At 37.7% G+C, this 14,199-nt stretch overlaps 1 protein-coding gene across 1 annotated transcript in view; it reads right to left on the bottom strand.

Annotated features, from left to right (window-relative positions):
* Positions 1 to 5,147: 5,147 nt before the first annotated feature.
* Positions 5,148 to 14,199, bottom strand: part of tecpr2 (tectonin beta-propeller repeat containing 2) — a 92,146-nt gene continuing 83,094 nt past the window's right edge. Inside the window, exons 18-20 of the mRNA XM_080202539.1 lie at positions 12,191 to 12,332; positions 10,572 to 10,721; positions 5,148 to 8,587 (exon numbers count right to left, since the gene is read on the bottom strand). Of these exons, the coding sequence (XP_080058665.1) occupies positions 8,430 to 8,587; positions 10,572 to 10,721; positions 12,191 to 12,332 (450 nt within the window). The 3' untranslated portion in view covers positions 5,148 to 8,429. The remainder of the gene's footprint in view (positions 8,588 to 10,571; positions 10,722 to 12,190; positions 12,333 to 14,199) is intronic.

Raw genomic sequence — 14,199 nt, 5'->3', positions numbered from 1 at the left:
ATTCTAATCTGAAATGTTTACTTGACTGCTTCAGAGCAGCCACTGACTCAAAACGGAGTCGCAAATCCTAGTGAATTTTGGGTGCATGGTGGCACAATGGTTAGCACTGCTATCTCACAGTGCTGCCTCACAACTTGCCTGGGCTTGCAAAATCTCACTAATTGCCCTGGCTAGAGACAATACACATCTCTTTAACCTGTGTTTAACCCTCTCTCCACTCACACTGTCTGCACCTTTAAGACTTGATTGCCTGTAAAGATTTGCATTCCAAGCATTATTTTGTAAATTGAGTTTGCTTCTTTTTATGCCCTATTTGTGAACAGAACTCCCACTCACCTGATGAAGAAGCAGGATTCCAAAGCTTGTGGCTCTTGCTACCAAATAAACCTGTTGGACTTTAACCTGGTGTTGTGAGACTTCTTACTGTGTTTATCCCAGTCCAATGCCGGCATCTCCACATCATGACCTTACAGTGCCAACGACCCAGGTTTAATTCCAGCCTCAGGTCACTGTCTCTGTGGCGTTTGCACATTCTCCCCGTGTCTGCATGGGTTTCCTCCAGTTACTCCGGTATCGGCCCACACGCCAAAGATGTGCAAATTAGGTTGATTGGCTATGCTAAATTAACCCTTAGTGTCAGGGGGATTAGTAGAGCAAATATGAGGGTTGCAGGAATAGATCCTGGGTGGGATTGTGGTCAGTGCCTCCTTCTGCACTGTAGGATTCTATGATAAAGTGCATAGGAACATCATCACCCCAAATTCACCCTCAGGTCACATAGCCTTCTGACATGGGCATATATTACCATCCCTTCATTGCTGCGAGGGGTAAGCCCTAGAAATCTCTGAACAGCACAATGGAAGCTTCTTCACCACATAGATGGCTGCAGCTGAAGAAGTTGGCCCACTGCCACCTTTTCAGGGAAACTGAGGGTGGATCATAAATGCTTTTCTTATCAGCAAAGCCCAAATTGCAAGAATAAATATATAGTTCAACAGTTCACTTCAAAGCCCTTATTCCAATGAAATTGCATTTTGATTGCAATCGGGTCAATTTGCTAATGTTCCCTGAAATCTATCAAAATTAAGTTGAAATGCAACACATGCTAACTGATGATTGTCTCACGTCTGAAGGAGGTTAAGGAAACTGTGCTGCGGAATGCATCCATTTTCACATTTAAAGTAAATAAAAAGTGTGTCCTGTGGATATTTGAGAGAATGATGCAATTGTCAGTGATATATTTTAAAACATTATTTTGTTCTTAGTTGAAAGTCAGGAAGGTACCAGTGATTTATCCCTCAGTTACATCCTACTATTTTGTACTGAGACGTGTGGAGGTGGCATTTTGGGGCTCCATGGGTCATATGATTTCACATGTAAAATGCTACTGTATAAACACCAGTTAGAGCCACAGAACCCCTACGTTGAAGAAAAAGGCCATTCAGCCCATTGAGTCTGCACCAACTCTCTGAAAGAGCATACCACCTAACCTCCCCCTGTCTTGCTCCTTCCTTGTAACCCCACACGTTTACATGACTAATCCATCTAACCTAGACGTCTTTAGAGTTTAGCATCAAAGAAGTGTCACATGTTTTTATAGATTAGGGAAATTCTGTCGTATGCTGCGTTATCTTTGCTAATGCAGGCTTATTATGGTTTATATCCAAATTCAAGCTAGTAGTGTTTATTATTCTGTGTTCTGAAGTCTAGGAGATCATAAGGGGCTACGTACGAAGATAATGGTTTCTATTTAATTCCCAGTCTCTCACCATTGGATGAATATTGTGCATAAGCAACAAGTGTGTGTTCATAAGAGTGGCCTCGAGTACTGAGCACAAAGGTTAAAAAAACACAAATAAGTCTGCTATTGTCTGTGCACTTTGGTTGTCTTAGCAACTTTGAATTTGCTTAGATGTGGTCACATTTTACTATAAATGACCCATTCTGGACAAAGAAAAAATATGGTATTATTTGCTGCAACAGAAAAATAAAAATGTGAAAAAATTGAATGAATGACATTTAATTCTATTAAATTATAGAACATATTAGTCTTCTCAATGAATGATATTCCAGATCATTAATATGAAGTTTTGTTTTCAGAAACAAAGACTGCCCCTCACTCAACCACCTTCACACATATTGCCTTCTGACCATTGTCTTGTTGAGGCTTGTGTGCAAAGATAGGCCTCATCAGGTAACCCATGGATACAGCACATGGCCTTAGCTTGAATTCCAATGTTGTGTTTAAGCTAGTCCAGGTAGATCCTGTTCAAGTATTTGTTGTAGTTGGGCTGATTCAAATCAACTAAATATTGGCATTGAGATAATTAAAACAAGGATTTCATTAGAAGCAGAGTTTTATTATGCCTAATCTGTATAATATGTGGTGTTGTAGCAACTGTTATATCTGAAAGCACTGCATGTAAATCTTGTGTTATACTGATATTCTAGTAAAACGTTATAAAACAACAACAGTAATTTTCAATGCAAAGTTATGCAATCTGCACATTTTTGGCTAGGCCAACATTTATTGCCCATCCCTATTTATCCTCGAGAAGGAGGTAGTGATCTGCCTTCTTGAATCGCTGCAGTCCATGTGGTGTAGGTACAACCCTAGTGCTATCAGGGAGGGAATTCCCAGATTTTGACCCAGTGACAGTGAAGAACTGCAATATATTTTCAAGTCAGGAGGGAAACTTGCAGGCAGTGATATTCCCAGTAAAATCAGAGTTATTAAACAGTCTCACTATAGAATCATCTGTTCACAATTAGTTTCCACAAGGTGAGAAATGGCTGGCACTGCAACTCAGTGGCTGACTGAGTTTACAGAACAATAATTATTCACTTTCCAGATATGAAGATTCTCCAAGTTTCATCTTAGAAATTATGAGGACAATAAATACAATTCCTCTATACTAACCAACATTCCAGTTTTAATCTGCAGTGATTAAGGTGGCAGAGGCTGCTGCAATCATTTAAATGAATGAGGATGGCAGAGCAGCCTATTTCTCACCTACCCACACTGATCACAAAATCCTGACAGATTAGGAAGGCCATTCAGTCCATCTGAATTTCATCCAGAACAGTCCCAGACAACTTTCCATTGCTTAATCCCATTATATCCTGAATGATCCTGGGTTTTTCTCTCCACTGCTCAAATTCATTCCAACGGTTGGTCTTTATCCTGAAAGCAATCCAATTTTTTTTTAAATACCAGTTTGACCTCATGCCTCTTGTTCCAACTCCCAATCTTAAAATAGTATTCCACACAAGTTACGATCACTGTATGGTTCATGCCGTAACATCCAGGTCTCTGACCACATGCTGCTCTCTCAGGTGAATTGCGTATAGCACAGGATAATACCTTAGTGTGTTTATTTGCTGGCATAGTGGTTATGTGCATTTCAATGGCCAGTAAACGAAGGGACAATGGTTACTGGACATCAGTGGGTTTGGAGGTTGACACCTAGGTCTCTCTCTCATCATTGTGTCTTGACTTAGAACTGGTGAGTCTGATTGAATCTGACTGATATTGGAAATGATGTACAATGTTAGGGTTTCACTGGGGCAATTACTTTCCAGCATTAGGTATAACCTCAAGATTGCAGCACTAGTGCACAATGAGCTGAAAGATCAAATATGTGCAGAAAATTGCATTTCAAGATGAAATGTACAAGTCAGGCAGACAAAAAGCAATCCCATCTTTAAAAGAAACATTTACATAGAGGCTTCCATAACCATCAAATGTCTCAGAACCCTTCGCAACCAAAGAAGTCCAAAAGAAGCTTGGTCACTGTTATAACAGCAGCTGCTTTGTGCTCAGCCAACTCCCACAAGTAACAGTGTAATATGACCAGAATCTTTTCCTTGCAATGTTGATGGGGGTATAAAAAGAATCACCTTGGGGGTGCCAGTGGGCCATCCAGAGGGATGAACATGTGCAGTATACCATTGTGATTAATAATCACTGTAATGCTAAGCAGAGTAAGGTGCAAGGCTTGGTTGCTGATGGGATAGGGAGTTTATGAATGTTACAGCTATCTGAAGAATAGGGTGACTTCAAATGACTGATGGTGTCAAGCTGTAAAAATGAGAGGGACATCGATCATACTGAGGATCTATGACTTGGGGTAAAAAGCATAAGCTTTCCTGTTTTTTTAAAAAAAAATGCCTTTAGGACTTATTATTCGAGTAAGGGGCAAAATCTCAGTGCCAGAAAGATTCAATTTTCTATTGAATTCCCTAAAAGGTGAAGCGCGGAAGTTTCAGAGTCAGGAAAAGTCATTGTCATTGGCTGTCCCTCAATTTGAAGACGAAGTCTGCTCAGGGTCATGAGTGTTTCAAGAAAAGTATCCTTGAAACTTACTGAAGTCAGCACAAATAACATCCATTAGAACAACAAATGAACACATCAGATGGATATGGATACACAGGGTCTGCACTGGGAGCCTGGTGTGTCAACTCTGAATAGGGACCCACTCTCTCTGTGCTGAATTACAGAATAGCAGTGAAAAGTACAAGACCAAAACCCACTCATCCTGTTGTACTCAGCAGCAATTTTATTATATTGAGAAAAGGCACAAAGAAGTCAATCAAATCAATCCTTGCAGCATAACGTTCCAAGAATCTTCAGAGAGCTAATAATCCTCTTGTAGGGTTGATTACAGATAGGATGCAACCTCATTTAGTCTCCAAATCCTGCAAAAATCCATCAGCCAGCTTTGAAGATTGTACATTTAATTCTGATAAAACCAGAAATTCAGAGAGGGCTTTTCAAGATGGTGCCAGGGCAAGGCAACTTCTTGCTAGCTATGCCCAGCATACCTTCTAATTCTACCTTCTACTCTCATTCTATGCTTCTAAAATTTAATTCTAACTCTTTTAAACTCTCTTACAATGCTCTAATTACATCTTTTACAGATTTGGTGCCATCGGGCTTTGGAATGAACTACCCTTGCACTAAGGTGATCTTTCTCTACACGCTAGCTACGATTGTAATACTTCATTCTGCACACTCTCCTTGCCTTCTCAATGAATGGTATGCTTTGTCTATATAGCATGCATGAAACAAGACTTCTCACTGTATACTGATACATGTGACAATAATAAATCAAATTTTAAAAAACTCAATACAAATGTGTAGAAAAGATTTTTTAGTATGTTTATTTCATTTTTGCTAGAGTATGCAATCATGTACAGGTAATGTTTAAGCAACAGTACCAGCTTTGCTACACAATGTAAAATATTATAAACATTTTTAAATAAGTTTTGTTGTTAGGTGCAATTAGAAACCATTCATAAATAAGAATTAAATATACAATGCAGGAGCATGCTTGTAAAATTCTTCTGGATACAACATGGCTTAAATACCACCAGAGCTTCTTCCAGTGAATTCATACAGACAGAGCCAACAGTCTTTCCAATTTACTGTGTAATTAATCTATGAATTGTACTTCAATAGCCCCATGTGTTTCAGGCTGTAAAAGGTTTGAATGGTACATCAAAAAGGCCACAATCAAGTCACATATGTACATGCATTCCTTTGAAAATATTAAAGCTGTTACTCACTCAGTTATGCAGTCCATCATGGAATATAACAATCATGGTGAATTCAAATTATAAAATACTATAGAGCCATATTTACTAAATAGCTTAGAAACATTTCTAATTCATATACTGCATCTAAAACACTGAATGAGTAACAAATGCTAGGAATATTTTTAAAGAATGGAAATTAAATTGAGCAATTAGACTTTAAAAAGACAAATAAAATTTCTCATTTTAAATTTTGGTAAATTTTGTTGGCCTAACCAGGTTAGTCATTTATATTTGTAAACTAATTTATTGACATTGGCAGAATTTTGCAATTAATTTCACTATTACATTTGGAGTGTGTGCAAGTAACAGTCCAAAGTCTCTCATTTCACATTGCATTTATATTGTGTGTCTAACAAATTAAAGGGTGGCAGTGCTGGGCAGTGGAATATTTTCCACTTTTAGCACCATGATCATTATTTTCATGTCAGGTCATCTCCTACTTGATCGATGTGAATCCTTCTTACAACAAATACGATGCCTGTGATACTGCCAATTTTTTCCCCTCAACTATACACAGATTTTTGCTGCACATCTGTATACATTATGAACGAAGATGACTCTATGCCAAGCTTACTTAATGGAACACAACTACTGTTGGTAAAAACAACTTAAACGCCTTTAAAAAACTTCAATTAATTGAGCTGAATTCAAACACAGATATTGGGCAGTATGGCAATCCACTGCACCACCCAGTTCTCTTTTAAAACCATATTTTAGATTTCATCCATCTAAATCATGCTCATCATTCTATCCAATTATTCTTTAAAAACTTCAGACTTTGCCGAGTATCCCATTTATTGGATTGCAAAGTAAACTTGAATGATCAGATAAGTGATTTCTGAGTGACATTTCTAATGTCAGTCTAAAGAGCAAACATGGCATCAACTACCAAAACCTTTTGGAAGTTTAATTTTTCAGATAATTACCTAGAACTGTATGTATTTGTCTGACAAGTATTTCTACACAGCTACAACATCGCAATGCAAATCCTTAGTTGTTTAAAGGATTTAGGTAGATAGATCGAGAAAATAACTTGAATTATGAAGGTTATGTTTCACAATTAACTTCTGTTCAGCTAGCTAAATTAACACTACAACACCACAATGTAGTTTAAAGGATTTGGGTGGGTAAACCAACAAAAGAACTCCATTATTAAAGTTATGTTTCACAATTAACTAATGTTCAGATATCTAAATTAATGTTAAAGCAACAGTTAGCTTTTTTTAAAAAATGTGTTTTTTGTGGAATGGATGACTTGCCATGGGGTGAACTATTTTTGTTTCTTTGATATTTCGAATTTTCAGTTCTTTGCACAGAAGAAAATTAAATGTCAGTCATGGACTCCTGGATCATAACAAATAAGGTTAGTCATCATTTCAAACTAACAGGAACATGGTATACCGTACAATGAATACAAGAAGCCACTTTGCGATAAGTAGGTTACCACAAGTTTTGCAGTATCTGATTTTCACCAGATACTCATTAGAAATGCTCAAAGTGCAAAATGCAACGGACTAAACTTTCAGAATGTACTCAAAACTGTACGGAATCTATACACAAGAGTCTGATTAATATATCTGGCAAGTGTAAACATTGTTATTTCTTCCACAAGAAAGCTTCATTAATGACTTTTAACTATAACTTGATTATAGACAAGTTATGTCAGTTTTTAAGAGGGGAGTAAAAAAATTGCAAAAAATGCAACTGAGCTTCAAGTTACTATTCCAGTTGAGCACATACTATTTACAGTAAAAAATAAGGAATTTAATAAGGCTTTTTTGGAAGATAGCATTATCGTTGGACAGTAAAGTCTGATCTATATAAAACTCTCTTTTAAAGATAGATAGACTTTTCAGTAACGTTCTGCTCAGCATCTACAACTCCTATTGATGAAGATTTTTAGATTATAATTGGCAGTTAGAAGCACCTTAAATAATTGTAAATCAAAACAAAAAAGTTCCAAATTCTCATTTTACACTATTGTACAATATTACTGCTTTTCTTAGAATGAATTAACGATAGATTGGTAATTTTTGTTTTTAGTTGGACACTGCTCTACTTTCAGTCACAGGAATTAGTTTGCATCGCAGGTTTAATTGAAAGCAAATAGGGTGACTTAGTTCAGGGAAATTCACTTGGTTTTCAGTCAATATGGTGCTAGTACTACATATTGAGATGGTTAAAATCACTGACAAAAATCACTACTGCTTTGCAAAAATATGTTTACTTTTGATTATTTATGGAAGTATGTAAGTGGCGCGATCATCCTGTTCAAGGTTGCTTTTCTTCCTAGCAGGAATAGGAAGGAGATAATAGGAACAAAAGGACAATAACATAATTATAGCTTGCCCATCATTTTTGCATCAATAAAATGTGCCATCTCCTGCTCTTATTGCTGTTTGATGTGCAAGTTTGTTGTTCCTGGTGTGTCTGTCAGTTTACGTAAGAACAGAACAACAGCATATCTCAAATATCAATAGGAAAGCAACAAGCCAGACGATGATACATGGATTAATAAATGATTGGATGCAGAAAGCCAGTCAAATTGTCATACTCTGTTGTAAAAGCATAGTGAGTCAACAGTTGTCAGTTAGAAGGTAGCATTTCAAGCCCTTCAGCTGCTTTGCTGAATAATGTACCTGTTTGTACACCAATACTGGTACAGCCACAAAAGATGCGTTAATTACAACATTGAAACTGAAACCACAAATAAATTTGTACAAAATGTTTAACTAAATGTACTTGTCACTAACACATTAGAGAAAATAAAGAGAAAAGTAATATTCATGGCTAAGTGCCCTTGATGCTGCAAGCTGCAATGTCTCTGATTTTCAGATGACCTCCCACTCATCATCAAAGTCCTCAGATTGACCCAGAAGGGTAATACGGTTAGGATTAATTAATGCATCAGTGTGACTAAAATTCTTGGTAAGTCGCTGAAGAAGGGAGCCTCCAGTACTAATGGCCCACAGTTCATCTTGAGGAGTAACTAAATGGAAAAATAGGAACAGCATATGTTATTAAAAAGGTTGAAAGCAAATGTCCAAACAATTGAAATAATCATAGAATCTTTACAGTGCAGAGGGAGGCCATTTGGCCCATTGAGCATGCACTGATAACAATCCCACCCAGGCCCTATACTGTAACCCCACACATTTACCCCATTAATCCCTCTAACCTACACATCCCGTAACACACTAAGGGGCAATTTAGCATGTGAAACAACATGAAACAATGTGAAACAAACAAACATTGCAACTCAGTTGATATCAAAGTATGAACTCTTTCAATCAGCAATTCCAAAGGATAATACATCTTCTATTCCTTTGGAAAGGTTCTCCTTTCTGAATATGCGATAATATTTTATATAGCAACTTCTCTAAAAGAGAACAAACAGATATTGGATCCTCATAAATACAATTACATCATTGTGGTAAAAGTTGTTTGGAGTGTAAAAATCACAAAACGTTCCAGTTTGGAAAATATTTTTGCGAGTTTATCCAATTACCAAATAATTACTTCATCACACTTGGGCAAACTGTTTGTAAAGTTAAACAAGCAGTCAGTGCCAACAGTTATAATAACTCTGATAAAGTCAGTGCATAAATAAACCTGGGTTATGCAAATCAATTGATTACAGGCTTGAAACCCTAATCACCACCAATTGAATCAAATTTCAGTCAGCAAGGTCATGGGATTCCAGGAGTAACTACCACTACCAATGAAATGGAGCAGGCGAGGGGTGGCAGGATGAAAATAAAACCAGAATGATATTATAAATTGCATTCATGTGATTTTGCATTAAGAGATATTTGGATGCTAATTACCAGTGATATCAATTCTGTCTAAAAAACTGGACACCTAATTTCTAAACTGATGCATGAAGATGGTAAGTTTGATATTGGAAGACCATTGGTAACTTCATAGCAGGAAAATTGGATATAGAAAAAAAAGCTCAGATTTACACCATGAGAATACAGATCTACTGTTATGGGGATAAGGCCTGGTTGGGATTGTGGTCGATGGGCCAAATGGCCTCCTTCTGCACTGTAGGGATTCTTTGATTCCATAGACCATCAGCTGGAGAAGTACAATTACCCAGGTGCCACAATAGATTATTCTGTAGTCAGCAAAGATAAAATATGCTGCCATATCAGGCTGCTTCTTCTGCTTCAAATGGTAGGAGGATGGTTTTGATTGAAACTTCTGAATCTATGCTTCAAATCATCCAATGCAACTAAAAGCACGTTTAAAAAGCTTGATTGCTTTTATTGCTAGAAATAATAACCACTAATTTTTAACATATTAAAATTTAGGATATTTCTGGTCAAATATATAGTTCTTTACTAAATAATGTCACTCAAATATGCATAGACCATTGTAAGTGTTTGTGTTTTTTTCTTCTCACTCATTAATCCCTCTTCAGAAGTGATGATCAACGCCATTCTTAGTAGAGTTTAATCATCAACTGTAACAATATCAGTGTCTGTGTGCATACGCATGCATAAAACTATTATAGAAAAATGAATTGCACACTCAATCCTTATTCTGTTGCTAATTAACATTGATTAGATTTTGCATCAATACAACCCGAGTTGTGGGGGACCAGGTTGCCAAATTTGATTATTAGTGGCTTCAGATTTTAAAGCAACCACCCTCCCATTGTTAAAAATATTTTGACAGTGAGGACATTAGTTCCAGCAATCACGTTCCTGTCTCAAAGAATCAACTTTAATGATCTAGATTTGGTTATAACAGGTATAACTACAGGTTACTTTTACGAACTGTGGTCTTATAAACATAATTTTAGGCAACAGTTGTGAAATCAATAAATATTCTAAACTTTTAAACTGTAAATTGGACCATGAGTTGCACATATTAATGGTTGGGTGGGTGGGGGGGAGGGGGGTGGTGATGTGTGCACAGGAGGAGGAGAAGGGAGATTAGTGCTCACAAATCTTGTACAAACTTACCAGTTAAGCAAATCACATTACCAGGAATCTTTTTCCAATAGTCGCCTGCAGGATTTTTATTCGTTATTCCATAACGACGTGCTATATCTCCATTAGAACAGCGAACCCACACTGTCCTATAGCTCACAGTTAATTGACTTGCTTGTAAACCTGTAAATATGTTTCAGTTATTGTGTGGGACATTAAAATAGTTCTAAAAAGTAAAACATGAGAAATAGATGACTCTTTTTGTTGATGCCCCAGTATTTAAAGTGATTTTTTAAAAAGGTCAATTACCAGTACAAATTATTCTTCAATCACTGCTTCAACGAGTGAGAAAATCTCGTTCTGGGTAAGAAAGCACAGGTAACCTCAGCAGGGGGACATCCAGGAAGCTGTGTTTATAATATAGTTAGGATCAGTGTAAGAATAGAGAAAGCGGGGAACAAGCGGTCAGATTGTTTAAAAAAAAAGCAAATGAGACAAAAAGACTTACCCAGATTAAGGTGAAGGGGAAAACAAAACACCAAACAGAATTACTGATCAACACTGGAAATATTTAAACAGAAGATGGAGGATACAAATCAAATATATTTCAGTAAGGAAAAGAAATGTTGGAGTTGTGTGTGAAAGGAAAGCAATTTCTAAAGGAGTATTTAGTCCTTACAGGACAGATAATAAAAGTTTAAACTCAATGAACACAGGAAATGTAGCAAAAAGGACAAGATAAATCGTGAATTAAAATTGGCAAAACGTGCAAGTGCGACAAAAAGTTGATTATTTTTAAAAGTTGCATGTTTGCAGCAAGATAAATCATGGGAGAGATACATCAGTTAACAGATAAGTGAAGCAAGCTTGTCGTGGAGAAGGAAGGACTGGCACAAATACTAAGTACTCTGCTTCTGCTTTCAGAGAAGTGAATCACCAGAGAAATTTTAAAAAACTGTTATCCATCACAGGACTTGAGTATCACTGGCAAGGCCTGAATTTATTGTCCATTCCTAATTGTCCTTGAGAAGGTGGTGGTGAGTTGAGCCTTCCTGAAGCCCAGCACTCCATGTAGTGTAGGTACATCCACTGTGTTATTAGAGAAAGAATCTTATCTGAGAACCAATGAAAGGACAGCAAAATATTTCCAAGTCAGGAAGATGAGCAACTAGGAGGGGAGCTTTCAGGTGTTGGTGTTCCTACATATCTGTTGCTCTTGGCCTTCTAGACTGTAGAGACGATAAATTTGCAAAGTAGTCTTGGTGAGGTGCTGCAGTGCATCGTGTAGATGACATCCACTGCTGCCAATGTACATTGGTGTGGAGGGAGTGCATGCGTAAGTCGTTACTTGGTGACAACCAAGTAGGCTGCTTTGTTTTGGATGGTGTTGAATTTCTTGAATGTTGTTGGAGCTACATCCAAATACTCAAGAGAAGCTTGGGAAGAAGCAGAGATGGATTGGATGACAGTTTGACAAATTCTGTGTAAAGGCAAATTGTGGCAGAGGACAGCAAATATGCCTTCAGTTTTAAGAGTGGAGTGAAGAATAACATAGGAAATTGTAGGACAGTTAATCTTACCTCAGCTACCGATAAAGATATAACATTGTGAAATGGCTAAGCACAATGGTATACAAGGGTGGCTATTTTTACCTGGCACGTGTTCCCAATCAGTGCCTACAGGCATGGCCTCTGTTATTCCAACTCGCACGTGAACATTTCCTCGATTGTCAATGGCCCAAACCATCTGGTCATTGGGACTGGAATAAATGCTGATCAGTTGTGTTCCTAATGGCTTTGAATGGAAGAGTTAAGTTGAAAACATCACGTCAAAACCTTAAAAAAAATCAATACCCTAAAATTTATTTTGATATCTATATATTTATCTACAAACACAGATATACTGTTGCATAATCACTGGAGTGCTGTGCCACATCTTACTCAGCTAATCTGAACCTGTGCACTTTTAAGAGCACAAAGTCTAACTGCAGTGACGTGAACTGCATTCACTCAGAATTTGCTCTTTTGGAGTGAGAAACCAGCCTCAGGCTCTTTTTTAAAGAATGATTGGTTGGATCAATTAAGAGGTTGCTGTTAATCTGTTCCTGAAATAAACTTCCTAATTTGTTTGGAGACGGCATAAACCAAAGCGTGCGACAGTAGTGCAGCTGTGACAGGCAGGAAATGAATTCCTATATGCATTTTTAAAAAATTTCAAGTTGTAGATGAAATACTGCAATTGAAATTACTTTTGGGAATTGGGAATGGATTTCTGAGATGAATGAGCACATGAAATGGAAAGAGTTAATGCTACCAATGCTGCAGAATGTGTTGTTGTCACTAATACTGATGCTTTCAGTATTGGAACTGACATATTCACCCGACTGAGACGCCAATCTGCGCTCTCCTCCTTCCAAAGATGTGCGGGTTAGGTTGATTGGCTGTGCTAAGAAATTGCCCCGTAGTGTCCAGGGATGCGTAGGTTAGACGGATTAGTGGGTATAATATGTAGGGATATGGGGGTAGGGCCTGGGGTGGGATTGTGTTCGGTGCAGACTTGATGGGCCGAAGGGCCTCTTTCTGCACTGTAGGGTTCTATGATTTTACGATTGCACCAAATAAAAATACAACAAAAATATACAAAGTAAACATTTCTCCAGAATACGTACTCACTAGTGCATATTCTGGAGAAATGAGAATACATTACTACACAAAGGGAGAATACATTGCCACTGACTATGATGGTGATAAAAATGTCATCCCACTTCTTCAGGAATTTCCCTTCTCCCCGCTCTATCTTTCAAGCGGTAAGTGTATGACCAGTACAATCATAATTTATGAACAAAATACAAGTAATCCCTCTGCTTTTGTTTTATTGGTTTCAGGGCAATATACTGAATCTTTGTTTATAACATACTCAAATGCTACCTGCTGAATGAGATCCGACCTGTTGTAGAACGCTATGTCCCTGTACGCCATAGCCTGCGACTTTCAGCCAGATCCCCAAGTTCTGGCTAATCATGTTCAAGTCCTCTATCCTAGACTGACTAAAGGCACCAAATATCTTTCCCCAGATTATTTGCTGGCAATTCTTCACCATTTAAGCCTTGACAGGTCTTCATTAGAATGCTCTTGCATAGCCATAAATAGTTTTGTGTGCAATCAAAAACACTTGCATGTTCTATTGGACTCCCGCACCATGTGTAAATTAGTGACAAAATATTCATATTTCTTATTGGTTACTGTTTAGAAAGTAGCACAAATGAAATGATTCCAGGGTACTTACTCATGGGGTATCATTCAGCAGTGTCTCAAATGGGGCAGAAACAATTGGATTACAGGCAACCTGTAGCCATACAGGTACCAGGATGATTCTTTTAACTTTATTTAAAAAATAGTGTTCCCGCTTCTGATTTAAGAACATAAGAACATAAGAAATAGGAGCAGGAGTAGGCCATCTGGCCCCTCGAGCCTGCCCCGCCATTCAATAAGATCATGGCTGATCTGTCGTGGCTCAGTTCCACATTCCCACCCTCTCCCCATAACCCTTAATCCCCTCTCTTATCAGAAACCCATCAACCCGCGTCTTAAAAATATTTAGCGAGGTAGCCTCCACCACTTCAACGGGCAGAGAATTCCAGAGATTCACCACCCTTTGAGTG

Source organism: Carcharhinus amblyrhynchos, chromosome 14, assembly GCF_965287045.1.
Source record: "Carcharhinus amblyrhynchos chromosome 14, sCarAmb.v2.hapA, whole genome shotgun sequence".
Taxonomy (NCBI): Eukaryota; Metazoa; Chordata; class Chondrichthyes; order Carcharhiniformes; family Carcharhinidae; genus Carcharhinus; species Carcharhinus amblyrhynchos.
The sequence above is the reverse complement of the archived record's forward strand: the minus strand, read 5'-3'. Positions and strand labels throughout refer to the sequence as shown.